The 21,348-nt window shown below is 44.6% G+C and overlaps 1 protein-coding gene across 1 annotated transcript in view; it reads right to left on the reverse strand.

Annotated features, from left to right (window-relative positions):
• Positions 1-20,960, reverse strand: part of RPAP2 (RNA polymerase II associated protein 2) — a 323,291-nt gene extending 302,331 nt beyond the window's left edge. The window contains exons 1-2 of the mRNA XM_086925613.1: positions 20,940-20,960; positions 20,654-20,748 (exon numbers count right to left, since the gene is read on the reverse strand). Of these exons, the coding sequence (XP_086781739.1) occupies positions 20,654-20,748; positions 20,940-20,960 (116 nt within the window). The remainder of the gene's footprint in view (positions 1-20,653; positions 20,749-20,939) is intronic.
• Positions 20,961-21,348: the final 388 nt, after the last annotated feature.

The raw sequence follows: 21,348 nt of genomic DNA on the forward strand, positions 1-21,348 counted from the left end.
CGCCTCTGATTCACTCCATGGCAGTACCCGTGGGCTGCCAAGAGCGAAGAGTCTGCATCTGCGCTGATCAGCTGGTTCGACACCAGCAATCCCTCATTTAGGATTTCCATAAAATCCTCCTTTTTAGGAAGGACTCCTGGCTCTAGAACGCCTCCTGGAGGATGAGCTCTTCCTCTTGGGCACCGAGCGCTTCTTCGGCTTCGAAGTACGCCTCTGCGGCGTCAAAGAACGCCTCCTCGGCGCCGACGAACGTCGTCTCGACGTCAACGACCTCTGCCTCGACGACGGGCTTCGCTGCCTCAACGCTGATGACCTGCGCCTTGACGTCGAATGTGATCTCCTTCTCGACGCCGAACGTCGAGGCGACGTCAAAGGCGAACGGCGGTGTCGCCTCGACGGCGAGCGCCGACGCCGTCTGGAATCCTCACGACGTTGAAGTGTCGATGACGACGTCGAAGATGACGACGATGATGGCTTTATTCGGCGGCGACCTCGACAGCGGTCTTGTCAGTCCCCTCGACGACGAACGTCGACGTCGTCTCGACCCAGAGCCCTGGGGAGACGGGGAGCAGATCCCCGTCATGCCTCTCTACGCCGTCGTCAATGCCATCGACGTCGACTGAGAACGGCGACGCTTTTTGGCCTTCTTGATGCTGGGGAGCACCCCAGAGGCCACAGCATGGGCAGAGGAAGCAGATCCAGCATGCCCAGACCCACCTTGACTCTGCAGCCTTCTTTCTTCCAGTCCTTGGAGCTTAATCTTCTTTCTGTCTCTCAGGGTCCTGGAGGAGAAGGTCTGGCAAATCTCACACTTATCAGGTAGATGAGTAGAAGGGAGGCACATGATACACACAAGGTGTGGGTCCGACTTGGCCTTCTTCCTAGAGCACTCTGGGCATTTATCAAACAATGCTGGCATTTTTGACAAAAAAGAAGTGCTCAGAATACTAGAAAAGGAAGAGGGCACCAAAACACATCAAGTGTAAACACCCACACACTTTAAAAGTGCAAAATTCTTACAATAAACCCAAAACAGGGAGAGCTCAATGCTCCAGGGTCCTGCTAGCAGGAGCCGGAAAAGAGACCTGAAAGTAAATGGGACCTGCTGGGCATTCTGGGATACTGAGAAAGTTCTAGAAAGTTTTCTTAAAGGCACGGTATCCTTTTTGAGCCACATAATGGCAGCCTATGGGACTTGTCTGTCCTCACCTTCCTCTCTATCATTCCAGAGGCTTTGTTGGTAAAAGGGGAAGTTTTTCTCTATGAAGAAAACTAGGCAAGCTGTGCTGTTTGTGGTTTTTGGTGGAATGTCTAGTTAAAGTACTGGACAGTGTAGCCTGTGAATACAGGCTGCATTATCTGTCTTTAAATTCTCTCTTAAGTGTCTGTGCAGGACTGCATTTTTAGACACCTTAAGAGATTATTTTTGATTGCTCCGGGGTCCACGCTAATGAGCGGGACTATTCACTAGATTATGACTATACAGAGACCCCCTACTACAGAAACAGGAATAACATCCTGGAGTTAGTATATGCAAAGACAGTAAGCATGGGCGAATCTGGCGTTCGTGAATTTTGCGAATTTGCGAACTCGCAATCCGCAAAATCCGCGAATTCTCGCAATTTTTTTTTTTGTGTTCGCAAGGATTTCTGCCAGTTCGCGAGGGTTTTGTACCAGTTCGCAATTGCGAACTTACATGTCGGCTCGCAACGGTCGCGATTATGTTGTTTCTACATCTGGTTCATCATCACAGGTTCCCAGCACCCTCTGTTTCACCCATGCCACCCTCTGGTACATCAATGCCACCCTCTGGTTCATCATCACTGCAGATTATGGGGGGAAAAAGCAAGCACACCTGCCCTGCTTCAACTGACATGAATTAATTTGGGGTTGATTTATTAATGTGTCACTGTTTTAAAATTCCAGTCTGGCACCTGCTTCCTTATCTGTAATTTGCTTTCTGTTGCAGTGCAATTTTTTTTTCCAGGACCTTTGTGGCCTACTTGTAGCGATTCTATGATCCGGCTGTGAGAGTCAGAGCAGGGTCATACAATTGTTGCAACTGGCAACTGAACTCTGGAGGGGCCCCAGTCAGGAAGCACTACAGGGAATGGCTACTAATGATGAATTTGAACTTTTGCACCTGCTGAGTGCTTTCAGTTGAGCAAAACTCGTTTTTCTGCAGAACAGCATTACAGCAACTGTAATGCCCTAAACAATCTTACTTGTGAAAGTTGATTTCTAATCCAAAAGTAATCCAAAGAAAGTCAAAAGGCCTCAAATCCAAAAAAGTGCAGGCAAATGTCAACCCGAGGAGTTATTCTAATAAAAATCATCATTTTCAGAAGGTCTATGCTGCTTGCTCGTGGATTTCTTGTGTTCCCTCAATATAAACTACCTACCTAACAAAACATTTTTCTAAAGGATTCAACCTTTAAACGTAAAACCTTTATTTGTCAATGCAATTTACAAAAACGTATTATAATACTACATACACAATATATTTTCTATCATTCATTTCGTGTCCAGGATGCTTGTTTCCGGTCCAGGGAAGACATGGCTTGGCAGTTCGGGCTGGACTGTTCCCATGAGGCACAGGGTTAGACTGATTTGCATATGGCCATGTCTGAACTGGGGTGGTGGAGTGAGCTAAAGAACGATGATGGATTAAACCCAGATCAGTTGACTGGGGGTGAGTGTTTGACTTGCTCCAACGCTCCGTCCATAATCCCCTTTGGTATCGCTTTGTTCTCCCTAAATTGGCAGGGTATGCCCAGACGTGGGTCCCTTGCTCACTATGCCACTGGATTCAAGCTAGCCTGGCTGATGATGGCTGTTTAGCCAGAAACCGGCCCCAGGATGCTTGTTTCCGGTCCAGGGAAGACATGTCTTAGCAGTTCGGGCTGGACTGTTCCCATGAGGCACAGGGTTAGACTGATTTGCATATGGCCATGTCTGAACTGGGGGAGTGGAGTGAGCTAAAGAACGATGATGGATTAAACCCAGATCAGTTGACTGGGGGTGAGTGTTTGACTTGCTCCAATGCTCCATTCATCATCCCCTTTGGTAGCAATTTGCAGTTTAGTCAGGGACTTGAAATGTGAATAAGCAAAGATGGCATTGAAAATGACTATATATGTCCTAGCTAAAACTTCAGAATAGGAGAGAGGAACAGAAATCTGGAACTAACAAAATACAGACCATGATTTCGAGTTTTAGAGGATCAGCTCAAAATGATGAACAATGGGGAGAAGAGTTGGCCTAGCGGCTAGGGCGGTCGACCTCGAATCTGGGGAACTGGGTTTGAGTCTCGGCAATGATGCTGAACATCCTGTGATTCTGGGCAAATCACATAATCTCCTCTTGCCTAACAAAAATTAATGTGTGTCCTCATGTAACGCAACTGGTGCTATGTAAAGCACTCTGATACCCGATTCGGGTCAAGTTCGCGCTATATGAAACTCTGCAAAAAAAAAAAACAACTTGACCACAATGGAGAACGAGGAGGAAAGAAGATGTTTCGCCCTCGTACAACTCAACAAGCTATCCACTAACAAAAACGAGAACAAAACAAGAAGAAATTAAAATACCATATAACATTTGAGTTCTAATCTTTATAGAATTTTTCACAATACATTAAAAAGATTAGCACAATAAAGATACTCAAGTCAACCACCATGCAGGACGGGAATATCAACAAAGCAAAATACAATCCCAAAATCCATCTGTAAACCAGATCCCCATTAAAGCAACTAATGAATAATACAAACAAGGGGAAAGAAGAACAGAACACAACCATTGAAAGAGGTGAAGGAAGAAGGAAGCACGCACTTGTAATGAAGGGGGAAGGTGGCATGATAGAATAAACGTCCAAACAAAAAGAGAAGTAGGGAGAGTAGATTGACACTCTTATTCCCCGGTAATAGTCAATAAACAAAAAAAGAGTGTCCAAAGGTAGTACTGAACCACAGTCAGGAGCAAGTAAACGGCTTCACTTAAGACGTTAAAGAAAGCCCTCACTCACCACCTAGTGATGACATGCTTCATCATCGGGCCCCACCAAAGAGACCGAATGTCTCTTTGGTGTGCTACAACGCCAGATTTACTGCGGAACGGGTTGGTGAGTTCAGGCGGTGTTGTGCAAAGAAAAAACTAGTGAGTGGTGGATGGTTAAAAAAGTAGTCCGTAGTGTATCAAAATTAACTTTATTCTAATGATCACTAAGGACAGTTTGTTAAAAAATGATGTGTTGAAAAATCGTCCACAATTAGTTGAGTGGTAGTTTCCTAAATATCAGTCGACATGTTTCAGCCACGAAACTATATGAATTTACCTGGCATTCATCAGGACTCTGCGTGTGCTAAACCCTGGCGGAATGGACTCTCTAAGGCCCACCCTAACCTAGGGACGTGAAAGTGAAAATTAACAAAAAAGTGAAAGTGCAAAAAAAAATTAGGAAGAGAAATTGTCTCCCTAATTACTCCTGGTTTAGGAGGCTTCCAGCTTTACGGTTTCTGCACCTGTAGAAGGAAATGACAAGGACGTACATATAGGACAAAATATACATTGAGTAATGATGCTGACCACTTATGTAAATCCATAGTGCTCCAGTGTATGGCTTAAGAGACAATCGTGGTAAAATAACAGTATAGTTATCACCATCATGGCCTCTAGACTTCTAGCTGCTAAAAGTGGGGAGTGCTGTGTATTATACGTGCTATGAAAAACAGTGTTGTTTTAAAAGGAAGGATATTTCCTTTATTGCTATCAAAGTAAAATGCAGGCGCGATCGAAATAAGTGATCAGCATCATTACTCAATGTATGTTTTGTCCTATATGTATGTCCTTGTCATTTCCTTCTACAGGTGCAGAAACCGTAAAGCTGGAAGCCTCCTAAACCAGGAGTAATTAGGGAGACGATTTCTCTTCCTAATTTTTTTTTGCACTTTCACTTTTTTGTTAATTTTCACTTTCACGTCCCTAGGTTAGGGTGGGCCTTAGAGAGTCCATTCCCCCAGCGTTTAGTACACGCAGAGTCCTGATGAATGCCAGGTAAATTCATACCGTTTCGTGGCTGAAACATGTCGACTGATATTTAGGAAACTACCACTCAACTAATTGTGGACAATTTTACAACACATACTTTTTTTAACAAACTGTCCTTAGTGATCGTTAGAATAAAGTTAATTTTGATACACCACGGACTACTTTTTAACCATCCACCACTCACTAGTTTTTTCTTTGCACAACACCGCCTGAACTCACCAACCCGCTCCGCAGTAAATCTGGCGTTGTAGCACACCAAAGAGACATTCGGTCTCTTAGGTGGGGCCCGATGATGAAGCATGTCATCACTAGGTGGTGAGTGAGGGCTTTCTTTAACGTCTTAAGTGAAGCCGTTTACTTGCTCCTGACTGTGGTTCATTACCACCTTTGGACACTCTTTTTGTTTATTGATGATAGAACAAACCTCATATAATGTGGGTCGAAGTATGGGGAACCTCAAGGGAATTGGGAACGGACCATAGGAATCTGCATTGAACATGAAACAGAACGCGATATCCTATAGGCACCTGTGTGGTGTATGGGTGAGTAAAGCATTTCCATCTTTAAGAAAAGGGGCCCATATCTCTTGAAAAATCTGCAAAGTCATTTAGCTTATAAATGAGTGTTCAAAACTTGTTATATCATACATATTGTCCAACCAGTTCTGAAAAGTGGGTATTAGGGTTGATTTCCAAAGTCGCAGAATCACCAATGTAGTCACCCCTATGGCAGTGGAAAGCCATCTATTAACATGTTGGGTCACTGAAGGGAGTATCACGCAGGAGCACTATCTGGGCGGACAATGGTCTATCTACCCAAAGGCCATCTCTCTTAGGATCAAAAATCTGCAACCAGAAGACCATCAGTCGATTCCTGTAAAATATGGAATATGTCGCAGTCCGAAAGTCCACATCTCCAACAGCGCGAGTCCACACTGAGATAGGCATGGTGTCATTTTACTGGCAGCCAGTGTTGAAGGAGCTTAACAAAAATCAAACTTAAGACGCACTTTCGTAACTCTTTATTTTAATTCGCCAGTAGAGAATCCCAGTCAGCATCCAGGAATTGTGTGTTAAGATGAGATTCCCACCAGGCTCTCAGTGCAGCGAATTTGGGGGCAGAAAAACATCAATCCAACAGTGTGACATACAATCCTGAGATAGTCCCCCCAAACTTTTTCCAAGTTAGGATATATTGAATAATGGGTGATCTAGGGAGGTCAGTATGCGTGTTCCCCAGGACATGTGCTAGGGCATGAGACAATGGATTGCATCGGGGAACGATTTGAAAAAGCCATTAGTTAGAAGGTTCTCAATGTGGTAAATACCATGATTAATCCAGAAGGGCCAATTAATTTCCTCCCCACCAATTATTATGGCTGCATTGCGCAACAATGGGGCTTTAGCGCAGATGCGGCTCAGGGATTGCATCAGCCTGTGGGCCCAGTGCCATTCATATTGGGATGCGTATATGATTGGATTAACAAGTGGAATAATTCAAGATCTCGAAGTGTAATAGACAACCAGATCTCCGGAAGATTGCACAATATGGTGGCGCTCTAACTTCACCATAATGGTGTGACCTAGGATGTAGGTAACCAATACACAGAGTGGGCCAACTGCTGTGCCAACCAATAACCCTCTGAAAGAGGAAAATACAAGCCACCCTTCTCTGATGTGGAGTAGAGCTTTGCACCTTTTATTCTTGGTCTTACCGAACCCCAAAGGAAATAAGAGATGGAGCACTGGATGCTCTGCAGATAGGAGACTGACATATCCAGAGGTAACATACCAAAAGGAATATGCTACTTACCAGTATGCATCTGTTCTTGGCATAGAGGGCTGCAGAGTGGTACATTATGAATAGGGCTCCCGGTTTTCCGTTTAAACAGATTTTTACATATAAATACAGACGGAAAACAAGCTTTCCTTTGTCTGTATTTATATGTAAAAACGGTAAAATACTAGCACATTTTGCGGCGTTGCCCTGCTCCAGCAGAGAGTTGCAAAACAGGTATGGTGATTGCTCACAGACTAAGTCGCTTCTGGTGTTATCTGTATTGATGGGGTGAGAAAAAGCCATTCAATAAACAACAAGGCCTCGTTAAGAAGTAATGGTCTTTTAAAGACCAGTGAAGTACTCCGGTGTTTTTAACAAAGAAAATTATTAATTAGTATGTCACATCCAGTTCCTGTGTGGGAAGAGTCAGTGCAGAGCACAGTCAGAGCTCAGAGCCTCCGAAGCCCACAAAGGCCGAGAGCCTTCGGAAAATTGCTGAGTGCATCGGGGCGCCGGCTGTTTGCAAAATTATCAGCATGAACTAGGGCACATCATTTGCATGTTAACATAACAATTTTCGTGCAGTCCAAATAAATACAGCATTAACAAACGCCCACTAACTGTATTTTTGTCAATGCCTTCAATACAATGTACGTAAGGGGAAAGTAGTGAAATAATATACATTTCAATGTTAGAAAAGACTCTGTCCTAAACTATGATTCTCAATAGCGTGACTTCTTTTATATCACAGCAGTATTATATTTTAATGATAACGGGCCTTTCCATTCACTGTAATTAAGAATGTGTGAATGTGAACAATTAATTGAGGCTTGCTCCAGTCGGGCCTGGTGCTAGATCCCCCTCCTGTCTCCCTTCTGGTGTGATACAGCATCAATCACACATTTAACAATTTAACATGACACGTCGGGGAGACAGTAAAATCAGTCCCGTTCGCACCTCTCATTGACTTTCGTGACCGGCTAGCTTCCCTCTGTCGAAGGGGGTTGGGTTTTTTTGCTTACGTTTTCGGTGCACCCCTAATCTCCCAGCTCTGGAAAGAAGTGCACAGCTATCACCGCATGAACTCGGCTTGCTCCCCTCCCCTCCTGCTCCAATTTCTGCACTGTGGGCCTTGCAATGATATTAGTTTCTCCCAATTCAAAAATAATAACATGCAGTTTAGAAAGCAGTGCTGGGAATATACAGACATTCTTTTTCCGACAGCATATTACTCTTGTCTAGTACATCATTTTAATCAAGTTACTTCAAGGTGTTTATAGTGGGGCATACTTGGGTGTAGCTGAAGGCAGTGTGTTTGTCAGTGGGGCAGTATGGTGTTCAGTGAGGGAGAGGATCTGGCACTGTAACTGAAACTGCAAGGCTCTGAGACAAATGGCTTTTGATAGCACTTTTAGGCGCATTTGGGACATTCTCCGAATGGCAAAGTTTTCAGATGAATGTATTGTGTTGACGAATAACAAACGAGTGCATGTGTGAATTGTCAATTTACATAAATGTGGAAAAATACTAGCTGCAGCGTCGTCTTTTACTTGTGGAAAAATAAATGTGGATAAATACAGATAAAATGCCCAAAAAATAAATATGGATAAATACAGACGGAAATGGCAAAAAAATAAATACCAAAAAACCGGGAGCCCTAATTATGAATAGATCGCCATCTGGTGTTGGGCTCGGATGATTGCACTTTGTTTTTCTCTTGGAGAGTCTTTTGTATCTTGGTGACTCCTCCTTTGGTTGGTAGTGCGCATGGGCATCGGCTCCATCCTTAGATTGTTTTGCCATAGTAGGGTTAGATGGAGTAGTATGATAGAATACAGATAGGAATGCCCATGTAAGTGTATCTAAATAAGATAATGTTGGAACAGACACAGGTTTCCGGGGAGGCTGGGAGGGCATGTACCACTCTGCAGCCCTCTATGCCAAGAACAGATGCATACTGGTAAGTAGCATATTCCGTTCGAGGCATATGGGCTGCAGATGGTACATTATGAATAGACTATACAGCAGTTCTCTCCCTAGCGGTGGTCGCCCGTGTCTGTTGCAACTGTCTGAAATAAAGTCTTTAATACAGCTTGTCCCACTCTAGCTTGTTGTGTTGTGTGCACATCTACACAATAGTGCTTTGTGAAGGTGTGCAGTGTAACCCAGGTAGTTGCTTTGCACATGTTATCTAGTGGAATGTTTCCCAAAAATGCCATAGATGCTCCTAGTTTACGTGTAGAGTGAGCTCTAGGAGGAACAGTTAATGTTCTCTTTGCTTTTAAGTAGCATATTTGAATACATTTTACAATCCATCTGGCAATGCCCGCTTTAGAGATGGGATTGCCCTTATGTGTAGGAGAAAACGCAACAAATAGCTGTTTTGTCTTTCTGAAAGTTTGTCTTCTTTCTATATAGTACAATATTGCCCTTCTGACATCCAATGTATGTAGGGCCATCTCCGCTACCGTTTGTGGTTTTGGAAAGAAAACCGGTAATTCCACTGACTGATTGATGTGGAATGCAGAAATTACCTTTGGTAGGAATTTTGGGTTTGTTCTAAGAACCACTTTATTTTGGTGTAACTGCATGAATGGTTCTTGAATCGTAAAAGCCTGCAACTCACTTACTCTTCTAAGTGACGTGATAGCTATGAGGAAGGCCACCTTCCATGTGAGGAATTGTATTTCACACCTATGCATAGGTTCAAATGGTGGCCCCATTAGTCTGGTAAGTACTATGTTGAGATTCCAGACTGGGGAAGGTGGTCGTCTTGGTGGAATGACTCTTTTGAGTCCCTCCATGAAAGCTTTAATTGCTGGTACTTTATACAGGGAAAGATGTTGCCTGTTTTGTAGGTACGCCGCTATAGCTGCGAGATGAACTCTGATAGAGGTGTATGCTAAGTTACATTGCTGCATGTGTAGTAAATAGCAAATGATCCGTTTAGTGGATGCGTCCAGAGGGTTGATGTGCTTACTGTTACAGTGTATAGCTAACCTCTTCCACTTTGCTGCATAGCATGCTCTGGCGGTAGAACGTCTTGCTTGTTTAATGATTTCCATACATTCTGGTGGTAAATCTAAATATCCGAACTCTATGACCTCAGGAGCCAGATCGCTAGGTTCAATTGTTTGGGATCTGGGTGCATTATTTCTCCATGGTTCTGTGTAAGGTGCATGGGTAATAATCTTAGCTTTTGATGTGGCACCTGTGAGAGTTGTAGTAGCGTGGTGAACCACGGCTGTCTTGCCCACGTGGGTGCCACTAGTATCATTGTCATTGAGTGCTGCTGCAGCTTCCGAACCACTAACGGAATTAGTGGGAGAGGGGGGAAAGCGTAAGCAAATCTGTTGGACCAATTTATCCATAGTGCATTGCCCTGGGACCGTTGGTGTGGGTACCTGGATGCGAAGTTTTGGCATTTTGCGTTCTGATGATTGGCAAACAGATCTATCTCTGGTTGCCCCCATCTTTGGAAGAATGGCTGCAGTATTTGGTCGTGCAGCTCCCATTCGTGTACTTGTTCTGACTGTCTGCTTAGGATGTCTGCTATCTGATTTTGAACTCCTGGTAGGTGTTCTGCTAACAGATAGATCTTTTGAGGAATGGCCCATCTCCAAATGTCCTGTGCTAGTTTGGATAGTTGGAGAGAGTGTGTCCCCCCCTGTTTTTGAATATAATACATTGCAGTCATGTTGTCTGTTCTGATCAGGACTGCCTTGTTTGTTATTTGCATTTGGAAAGCTTTTAGTGCTAGAAATATCGTTAATAGTTCCAAGTAGTTGATGTGCAGTTTCTTTTGCTGCACACTCCACTTCCCCTGCACTGTGTATTTGTCCATATGCGCTCCCCATCCGGAGAGCGATGCGTCCGCTGTTATTATCACTTGTGGAATCGGTTAAAGGAACGACCGTCCTTTGGAAATGTTTGTTGTGTTCCACCACTTCAGAGAGCGATGCGTACGGTCGTCCACCAACACCAGATCTGTAATCTGACCTTGAGCCTGATTCCACTGTGTCGCTAGACACTCCTGTAGTGGACGCATTTGTAGTCTAGCATGTGGTATTAGCAGTATGCAGGAGGACATCATGCCTAACAGTTGCATAAACACTCGTGCTGGTAGTGAGTGTTGTGGTTGAAATCTTTGTATTAACCCGACCATTGTTTGTATCCTGATCGGGTTGGGGTATGCTATTGCTGTTTCTGTGTCTATAGTAGCCCCCAGGTATTGCTGAATCTTGTTTGGTTGCAGGTGTGATTTCTTGTAGTTCACCGTAAACCCTAGGTGGTGCAGCAATTGAATTGTCTTCTGTGTGTTGTGAAGACATTCTTCCCGTGACTTGGCCTTTATTAACCAATCGTCCAAGTATGGGAAGACATGTATTTGTTGTCTTCTCAGGTGTGCTGCCACCACAGCTAGGCATTTTGTGAACACTCTTGGTGCCGTTGTGACCCCGAACTGAAGGACTTTGAATTGATAATGTTGTCCTTCCACTACAAACCTTAGGTATTTCCTGTGGGCTTTGTGAATTGGGATATGAAAGTAAGCATCTTTTAGATCCAGTGTAGAAAGAAAGTCCCCTTTCTTCAGTAAAGGGAGTACCTGTTGGAGCGTGACCATGTGGAAAAGTTCCGAATTTATGTATGCATTGAGAGGTCTTAGGTCTAAGATTGGTCTTAGGGACCCATCTTTTTTGGGGATTAGGAAGTATAGAGAGTATACTCCTGTCCCTTGTTGATGTTTTGGAACCTTCTCTATTGCATGCTTTTGTAGCAGTGCTAGTACTTCTTCCTTTAACAATGTCATATGATCTTGACTCATTGGACGCTGTTTGGGGGGGATGTTTGGTGGGGTAGCTGTGAGTTCTAGGCAATAACCATGTTGGATAATCTGTCTCACCCACTTGTCTGATGTGATGTTTTCCCAGACAGGTAGGAACTGTGATAGACGTCCCCCGACCGGTGTTATGTGGTCTGGGGGAAGTTCTATCAAGTCACTGTTTTGGGGTTGAGGCGTTGCAGTTGTTATTATTTCCGCGGCCTCTACCTTTGTTGTTGTTACCCCTGTAACTACCTCTTGAATTACCTTTGGGTGATGTAGGTGTGAAAGAGGTGGATTGCTGATTTGTTCCTGTATTTTATGAGCCTCCTCTATAGGTGGATCTACGAAAGGAACCTCTTTGTGTTGGCTGTTGCAATGCTCCCATTGACTTAGCCGTTTCTGTATCTTTTTTCATTTTTTTTAAGGTCTCATCTGTGCTTGAGCCAAAAAGTGTTTTTTGATCAAAGGGTTGGTTCAATAAGGACGTTTGTACTTCCTGTTTGAATCCTGAGATTCTAAGCCATGCATGTCTCCTTAACATGACACTGGTGTTGATGGATCTTGCTGCAGTGTCTGCTGCGTCTAGGGCGCACTTAATGGAAGTATTAGTTATTATCTTTCCTTCCTGTATTAACTGATCTGCCCTTTTCTGATGTTCTTTGGGGAGATGTGTGATGAGTTTTTCTAATTCATCATAATGTGCCCTGTCATAACGTGCAAGTAGTGCCTGTGTATTGGCTATACGCCAGCTATTTGCCGCTTGTGATGCTACTCTCTTGCCTGATGCATCTATTAATTTTGACTCTTTATCAGGTGGAGGAGCCTCTCCTGTAGATAATGAGTTCGCTCTTTTACGAGCGTTTGAAACTACAAGCGAGTCCAGAGGTACCTGCCCTTTGATAAATATTGGATCCTTTGGAGCCGCCTTATATTTTTTATCAATTCTTGGGTTTAACACCCTAGCCCTCACTGGGTCTTTGAATATTTCTTCTGTGTGACTGAGAAGACCCTTCAGCATAGGTAGAGTACCTGATGTTCTTTGTGCATTAGGTGGCGTCTCTAATAGAAAGTCCTCTATTAGAGGTTCTGTATGTATATCTACCTTATGATATTTTGCTGCCCTATTAATGAGCTGTACAAACCCTGTGTTGTCATCAGGTGGTGAAGGCTTTGAGGGATATAACTCTGGGTCGTTATCATCTGACCCTACGTTATAATTTTCCCATGGGTCATCCTCATCTGGGATAGTTTCATCATCCCCTTGAGGTTCTCCCTCCCCTGGATCACTGTCTACATCAGACTGAGGTGTAGATGGTCTTGGTGTAGAAGGTGCAGGAATGTTTGGCATAGTGTGAGGAATAGGAGAAGAGGGTGTGACTTTAGGTCGAGGAGAAGTAGGAGGAGTTGTATTTGTCCCCAGTGTTCTCTTTTTTGAAGGAAGAGATTTGTCTTCTATCTGTTCATTCTTCCTCTTCTTCGTCACTACTTTGCCAGTTTGCGGATCGATAAACAAAATCTTTTGTTTGGGATCTGTTTGCTGCTCCTGTATCGGTACCAAAGGCCTTGGTTCCGAAAGGTGCTTTTGTTTTCGATCGTCAATGTTCGGTGTTTTCGGCACCGAGTGTTTACTCGATTCAGACTTCTTCGGTGTCGAGTGAGTCTTCGACGTCGAATCATGTTTCTGTTTCGACATGGAATGTTTCGATGCCGAGCTTTCCCTTGCATGAAGCTTCGGTGTCGAAGTCGATGTCGACCGTTTCTCGGATCCGACATGGTGGGAGACCGAGTGTTTCGGTTTCAGTTTCGGTTTCGTTGCCGGGCCCGAAGGCGGGGCGTCACAAACTTTTTTCTGCGGTTTGACCGGGCTCGAAGGCGGGGTTGTTACCACACGGGGTCGGTTTTTTGGTAAGGGGACGTCGTCACTCACGGTTTGTTGCACGTCGAGTTCTTCGACCTCCGACTCGTCCCCTTCCGACCCCGACTGATCCTCATGATCCTCTTCTTCCTCAAGTTGCTCGTCTCCGAACAGCTCCGGGATCGCCTCCGACTGCATTCTGGAAACCTCGTGTCTTCGAGCTCGACGATTTCTAATCGTCGACTTGGAGGAGAATGCTGCGCAGGCTTCGCAGTCCCTGGATTCGTGTTCAGGCGATAGGCAGAGGTTGCACACCTCGTGTAGGTCCTTGTGTGGGAACTTAGCACCACACGTTGGACATTTCATGAATGGAGTCCTTTCCATGGACTCCGGGCTTGACTGCGTCGAGAAAGGCCTCCTGTTCGTCGGCGTAGATCAAAGTTTTTCTTCGATGTTGAAGTCGAAACGCGCCAGAATGGAAATGAAACGCGTTCGATAACAATACCGTCGAATTGGAAAGAGAATACGCGCCGATAAGTCACTTCTTTTCGAAGTCGATCTGGAGCGTCTCAATCCTCATCCGAACCCGATGGCGGAAAAAAACAATCTAAGGATGGAGCCGATGCCCATGCGCACTACCAACCAAAGGAGGAGTCACCAAGATACAAAAGACTCTCCAAGAGAAAAACAAAGTGCAATCATCCGAGCCCAACACCAGATGGCGATCTATTCATAATGTACCATCTGCAGCCCATATGCCTCGAACATGTAATTACATTTGGGGAGGACATTCATCTTAATTACTTTCACCCTACCCCACAGGGACAGATCCAGGCTGACCACCTTTTAAAGTCACGCTCCATGCAATCCACAAAGCTTTGCACATTATTATGAACCATGTCTACCAGGCCCCTATTAATATACACCTAAAGATATTTCAAACAGGATTGAAGCCATTAAATTGCAACTACCCAGAAGGTGCTTGTTGTGATGGGCGTTAAGGACAAAGCCTTACATTTCAACCAGTTTATCTAAAAGCCCGAAAAATGTTAAAAAGAACCCAGGATCCCTCTCAGACGCTCCCTTTCATCTGAGTTGGTCTGGACACAGTGCAGTTTCGAGCTTATCCTACTGAGCAGTGAGTCCAGGATCTTCAGACTATGATAAAAATGTTTCAGCCTCTATCCTGGATTTCCGTGAGAATGACTCAGAGGCTGCCGGGCCTCATGGCCTTCGGTATCCTACTAGTAACATATGCTAGATGGCATATGCGGGCTCTGCAGTGGGTCCTGAAGTTTCAGTGGGCTCAGCATCAGGAAAATCTCTCAGACATGGTCCGGATCTTGGAAGGAACTGTAGAAGGCCTGCAGTGGTGGCTAACAAACTGTGACTGGGTCAGAGGCGTAACTCTCTCCCTTCCACATCCAGACCTCACATTAGTGACAGATGCATCACACCTGGGATGGGGAAGCCATCTGGGAGAGATAGGGATCAGAGGATCTTGTTTTAGGTGTAATCCGGACTCCACATCAACATGCTGGAGATCCGAGCGATCCAACTGGCATTAAAAGCCTTTCTACCCTCTGTCAAGGGACCACCGCCATGTGGAACAACAACAAATAAGGCGGGGTAGGGCCGTGGGCCCTTTGCCAAGAGGCCCTGCCTCTCTGGAAATGGCTGGAACAGCAGGGCATATCCCTGATTGTTCAACACTTGTCAGGTTCCCTGAACATCAGGGCGGACGAACTTCACCGTCAATGCCTAGCGGATCATGAATGGCATCTCAATCCGGATGTGGCACAAGGTCTCTATCAGCAGTGTGGCGAATCTTGGTTAGATCTGTTCTCCTCTGCCAAGTCTGTAATGTTTTGGCAGCCAGGCCTCCCTCCACCAAGACAGTGTATGCCTGCCAATGGAACAAATTTGTATTATATTGTACAGTAAAGTCTATTGACCCTCTTTATGATATTCTTTTTATCCTTACCCATGCCCAGCAGGGTTCAGATCTGGATACTCTCAAGGGTTACCTTTCTGCTCTGTCTGCTTTTTTGAAGTTGCATGACCAACCCTCCTTATTTAAGTCCCCTGTTTTCAATAGGTTCCTTAAAGGTCTAGTATATATGTTCCCACCTATCCCTTTCAGAAAAGCTTCTAGTGCACTTCCTGACTCCGCGCTCCTGGCGTGGAAAGTCTTGATAATTAACTGATGTCAGCATGCCAAAGTGATGCGGACGTCACTTCTGGTGTGAACGACGCCAAACAGAGACGGCTGACGCGATCTACTGGCGTGCAGGGGTCTGATGCCTGGGAATTCAATATTTGGCTATGAAACATTTGGCCATGCAGTGACAGAATAAATACATGCAACACACACTGCTTCCTTGCCAGAAGTGGAACTTATCAAACTAAGATTCTGGTAGGACTATACACTGGCGCCCAAGGATCAAAACTGCCCAACCCACTCACTGTTAAGTATACACTTGCACATGCCTGTGAGGGTTGGGTGTTGGGCCTGACAATGGTGACTGTCTCCCTGGTGGAGGTTCTGGCCTCGCTGGCAAACAGAGATGACAAGATTCTCTAGGTCCAAGGAGGCTGCGATGACAAGCTGGGGAAGAATATGTGGCCCCTCTCCTTCAGGAAACCGTGTTACTGTTGACATGAATCTAGCAGAGAATTGCCTGACTTCTCCTAGACCCGCCCACAGTTAGGCAAAAGCCCTTTCCACACACCTGAAGGCCACAGTATAAAGGGCTTAGGGGCAAAAGGATTATTGTGTTAGCAACTTCCATTATGTGGTGACGAGTTGTGCAGGTCTTTGTTCCTAAAATCATTCTGCATCCTGAGCTAGTTTTTTTAGTGTTTCTTTGTCTTCATCATAACCCAGGAAATTAAGCCATCTGATCTCGTGGGATTCTTTCCATCAAAAATCAAACCGGTACTTGCACATATAACTAAGATCAAACAGGAAACTGCTATCAGGAATATCAGATTATCACCAACTGTAGCAATTCGGTCAGGTACACATCAGAACTTAATTGCGATGAGGGGGAGTTCCTAGGTAATACCTTATGAAGAGAAACCATATTAAAACTATTTTTCTTCTCTTCTTAAAGCTTCATTGTGTTGCAGCTGTTTCCCTACCACTGGAAGGGTCAAATCCTCACGAAATTACCCTCAATTGGTGCGTGATTCCCTCCCAAAGGTCTGTACTTAAGCTCTAATCCTGATGTTTACCTGCCTACAGCCTTGCAAGACTGGTCAGGTTCTTAGGTAGAATCCTAAAGATGGTAAAAAAGGAAAAGTCTTACTGTGTGTATAGTGTGCCAAAGAGAAAAAAAACAGGTGCCATCTTCTTTAAAAACAAATTACCCTAAATAAAAAGTAGGAAACAAAACAAGACCTAAATAGACACCAACAGTTCTACATAACCTTAAATTGACCAAGAAGCAGGGCATCGATTAGTGAAAAATGACAAAGCAAACATTATCAGATTTCTGTTGGGTCCATGAGAGTAATGACTATGAAACAAAACTAGTAAAGGAAGTTAAAAGCCTGTTTTTCCCCTTTTATTTTTTCCACATCCCCCGCCCTCTGTTTTTAGGTCTCGTGTGGGTGTGGCAGCGCAAAGCGATGCTCCACCTCAGCGAGAGATATTGTATATGTAAGATTTCTAAAAGGGACTCTAAGCCCCGCCCCTCCTTTCAATTGGGTAACGTCAGTGTTTATGGTAAATGCTGGTTTCCCATTGGAAAGGAGGGTTTTTGGTTGCCGCCCTGTCCGTTGTTTGGACGGCTCCTCCAGACACCACTGCCTGCTTTGCGGCTGCCATGAACACTTTTCTTATCTGCTTGTTTATTTAAACAAGCAGATAAGAAAGCCTTCAGTACAGCCCTAAAGCAAGCGAGCTGTTCCAAGCACTTCCCCCTTCTCTCCCACTTGTTATTACTCAATTACAGCAACCACCTGTGGAATTCCATCTCCAGCACAGACAAGCCTCGGCAGCGGCCTCCCAGGCCGCCCCCTCTCCGAGCCCGCTCAGCTGGCATGGAGTCCCAGGGCTGGTTTGTTTAAACGCTTGTTTCAGTTATGTGGGTAAATACTGTTGCTATGTGGAGTAGACAGTAATTTAACTAATTGCCGTATTAATCCTCTTGGATTATCCATCGCTTGGGGTGCGTCTGGCTATGTGTGCGCGCCAGTTTGTTGGTACGCATGTGTCTGTCTATGCCCCTTGGTAGTTCTTGTGTTTTTGCATCCATTATTGTGCTACATCCGATACAGGTCTGTCCACACCTTGCTGTGCGTCGGCCCAATTGTGTTGTGTGTCTGTGCTTGCCTACAGTATGTAAACAGCGAGTGCAAATCCCTGCCCATTAGTGTTTCCTTTACGTGTCGCCACACATTGGCTGCAAGTTCACTTTTGACACCGGGTCTGATGTTTATAACAACACTCAGCGCTCTTCCTTGGAGCCTAGTTTCTGGGATTATAACGTTTTAGGAATTCGGGGGCTGGCATACAACAAACCCAGAGTGACACCCGCTGTGATTGAAAAGGTCTTCGGTCTGTTTGGGGTTTGTGGGGTGTTTGAAGGGATTCTATGGGTTTTGGAAACGCGCAACGGGGCTTTAGGGATTTCGGTCTCCAGTGTTTGTGAGGCACCGTTGTCTGGAAGCCTGTAGATGAGCAGTGGGGAAGGTCTGCTGTACGAAAAGGACTTTTACTGCGTTCTTCTCACTCAGACCTGGGCAGAGTTCAACATAATTTTTTTTTTATAGCGCTTCATCCGTCATTTCTGCCGTTTTTAAGGTCTGTAAATAAGATGCCGCTGTTTTCCCATTTATTGTAAGTACTCAGCAGCCAAGAAATGGTTGCCATTCTCCCACGAGTTGTGCGACAAAAGGTTAGTGTGTTGTGTTCATGTTGTTTCTTGCCTGCCCATCCCAAGGTAGCTGTGTACGGGAGAGAGGGGTTGAGTTTAAGAGGGAAAGGAAAACTAATAAGTGAGTCATAGCATGTGCTGCAGAGATCATTGCAGAACCTCAGCAGTCAAATGCTAATGTTTAATCACCCCCATCACTTTTAAAGTGCAGACTTCAGGATAATAAATGTGTTGCAATCTGTGTAAAGTGCATTAGGACTAAGAAGGGAATAGTGCATGTTCTGCCGTTGCAGCGGTCGAGTTGTTGTGCACGGTTTATATCCATCATTCGCCTGTGACATTACATTAATTAAAAATCCCTGATTTCGGAGCAGGGCGTCACCAGTTCATAACACGCCCCTAACCGCAGCGGCCCGTTCGCTGACGGCCCGTGAAGTGTGCGTGAACTAAACAGGAGAATTCAGCAGCCGGCTCCATTGACACTGCTGCTGCGTCATGGTTGCCCTGTGGGCTGAGCGCCTGCTGCAGTGGTCTTTCTGTAACCTATTGGTTTCAATCTATACACAGCCTTTCCGCCTTGTGAGTTTGGTGAACGGAAGACGGTTGAAAGGGTTTATCATGTAAGCGCACAGCGGCCAGCCAAGGAGTCATGGTGCTTGTGTAAGCATGGAGAATTGGAACCCTTATCATTGGGTGGAGAGCAAAATACATCAATTATGCGAGCTCAGTAGGCTGTGGCGCCACCGCACCTAGCACACTTTTGGTAGCTATGTCCCTGTAGGCACTTAGAAACATTTCTATTTTTTTCTAGGGCACTATACGAACGGCCAGGGCCGGAATATCCACTGTGTCAGCAGATGACTAGCTCAAAGGTGGAATTAAAGGTGCAGATACTTATACAGTAGTCTGTCCAGTTGGTGATGTCACTGCCCCCCAAGCAGATACATATGTTTTGGTAACAAAATACCTCCTGGAAACAGATGGCCGAGTTTGGCGGGGGGAGGGGAGGGGGGGGGGGGGGATATACTGTGCTGCTTCGAGATTTGGACTCCTGGATGTGAAACCCTATAATGGGGTTAGATAAGAAAGCTCGCTGCTCCGTGCCTTGCTTTATTGTACGACGGCAAGAGACTTGGATATAATGTAGGGGGCTCGAGGGAAGCGGTGGAGGGGTTCTTGCGGCCGCCGGCACAGGAACGCAGAGGAAGTCCACCCACCTCCCAGGCGCCGCTCTCTGGATGTGGGATGTCATGGTTCTACCGAAGTTACTCGAATCTTAGAAAGCATTGCTTAACCACATCAGTGCTAAGGGAATTCCCCTCCTGTGCTGTTACTTCAGGATCCCCATTGTTCATGACGAGCTCAGCTCGTCATGAGCACACGACCAGTGTACTGCATGACGAGCTGAGCTCGTCATGAGCAGCGAAGGGGTTAAATACGAAGAAAGTGCCGAATGAATGTCCCATTGCATCAGCCGAGGACTGCCGAGAGTTTTATATTACACAGCTAGGGTTGCTGCTGTCCCATTATAGGTGCACCCTCTCAGCTATAAATGCTGGCACTTTCCGATTCACCGTCCTGCTCATACGTGTGGACACTCTCTTATTGAAAGTAAAGACATTCATATAAACAACCTTGCTGAAAGGTGCTGGCGCTGTACGATTCACAACCCTGCTCACGATACAGGTGCTGTCCCGTTATAAGGAAGTGTTGGCACTGGCCTATCAAAGGTATACACATTACAGACTGAAGTACCGGCAGTGTCCTAATAAAAGCGCATACATTATAGACTCAAGCGCTTGCGGCGTCCTATTAAAATCTACACAATCACTGAAGTGCTTGCAGTACATACAGACTCAAGTGCTGGCGAGTGCGATCAAAACAAGCATTGAAAATGCAATCGGTCTCGCCTTTTATTAAGTTAAAGCCATTTGCTTTGCTATACAATACCATTAGCAAAGCAAATGGCTTCAACTTAATCAAAGGCGAGACCTTTTGCATTTTCAATGCTTGTTATTTTGAGTCATTACAAAGGCGTTTTACATTTTGTATTTTGTCTATTCTTTTGTGTGCACAAGTCAGGTGGTGAAATACAAATAAAAACTCTAAACCGTTATAAAAAGCCACATTTTATATACCTCCCAAACGTATGTAGCAACTGCTTAAATCCTTATTACATACATTTTGAACTTTGTTAGGGGTGAGTGACATTTTAACAATGACAATAAAGGAAAAATATGATTGAATGAAATTAAAAGTACTTACACTTTTTTAAGTTTTTCAAGAACAATTCGCTTTCTAATATCGCGCTGAGACAAGGAATCGACAAGCGGAAGATATGGGTCACCCTCTTTCACATTCTATAATCAGTACACAAAAAGGATATTATTTTGTTAACTGCGACTAATTTGGCACACAAATGTTTTCAGCAGCATATAAGGCAATTTTAATAAACACAAATGAAAAGTAGAAGGTAATTACCAGTGATGCTCATCTTTCTTATAGCACTGTAATAAAATGTACACATCTATCAAACTAACAATGGATTTACTAACGTGTTTATAAAGGACATCAGCTCTTCTTCTCAATAGAATAAGAACCCATGCTTTATCAACATTTTAATATGAAACAAAAAGGGCTCCTTTAGACAATACATTCTGAATATTCTAAGCTCTGGTGGGAGAATAAATGCTAAAATAAGTAGCTAATACTTAAAACTCCTCAACAGAGACGAACTTAACACGCCCATCCGCATATAAGGCACGGAAATATTTAACATGACTTAGAAGAGTGAGATGCAAAACTCATAAGAAAAACTCGAGGAAAGTAAAGGTCACAAATAGAACACTTTATTTGGTAAACACGGATACCCACTGCCGCCTAGAGCATGGACTCGAGTGAAAATGTATTAAAATAAATGTGTGCAAACTCATAACTTGGTGTCCTGAAAGTCTCTCATC

This window comes from Lissotriton vulgaris, chromosome 1_1, assembly GCF_964263255.1.
Source record: "Lissotriton vulgaris chromosome 1_1, aLisVul1.2, whole genome shotgun sequence".
In the NCBI taxonomy this organism is placed as follows: Eukaryota; Metazoa; Chordata; class Amphibia; order Caudata; family Salamandridae; genus Lissotriton; species Lissotriton vulgaris.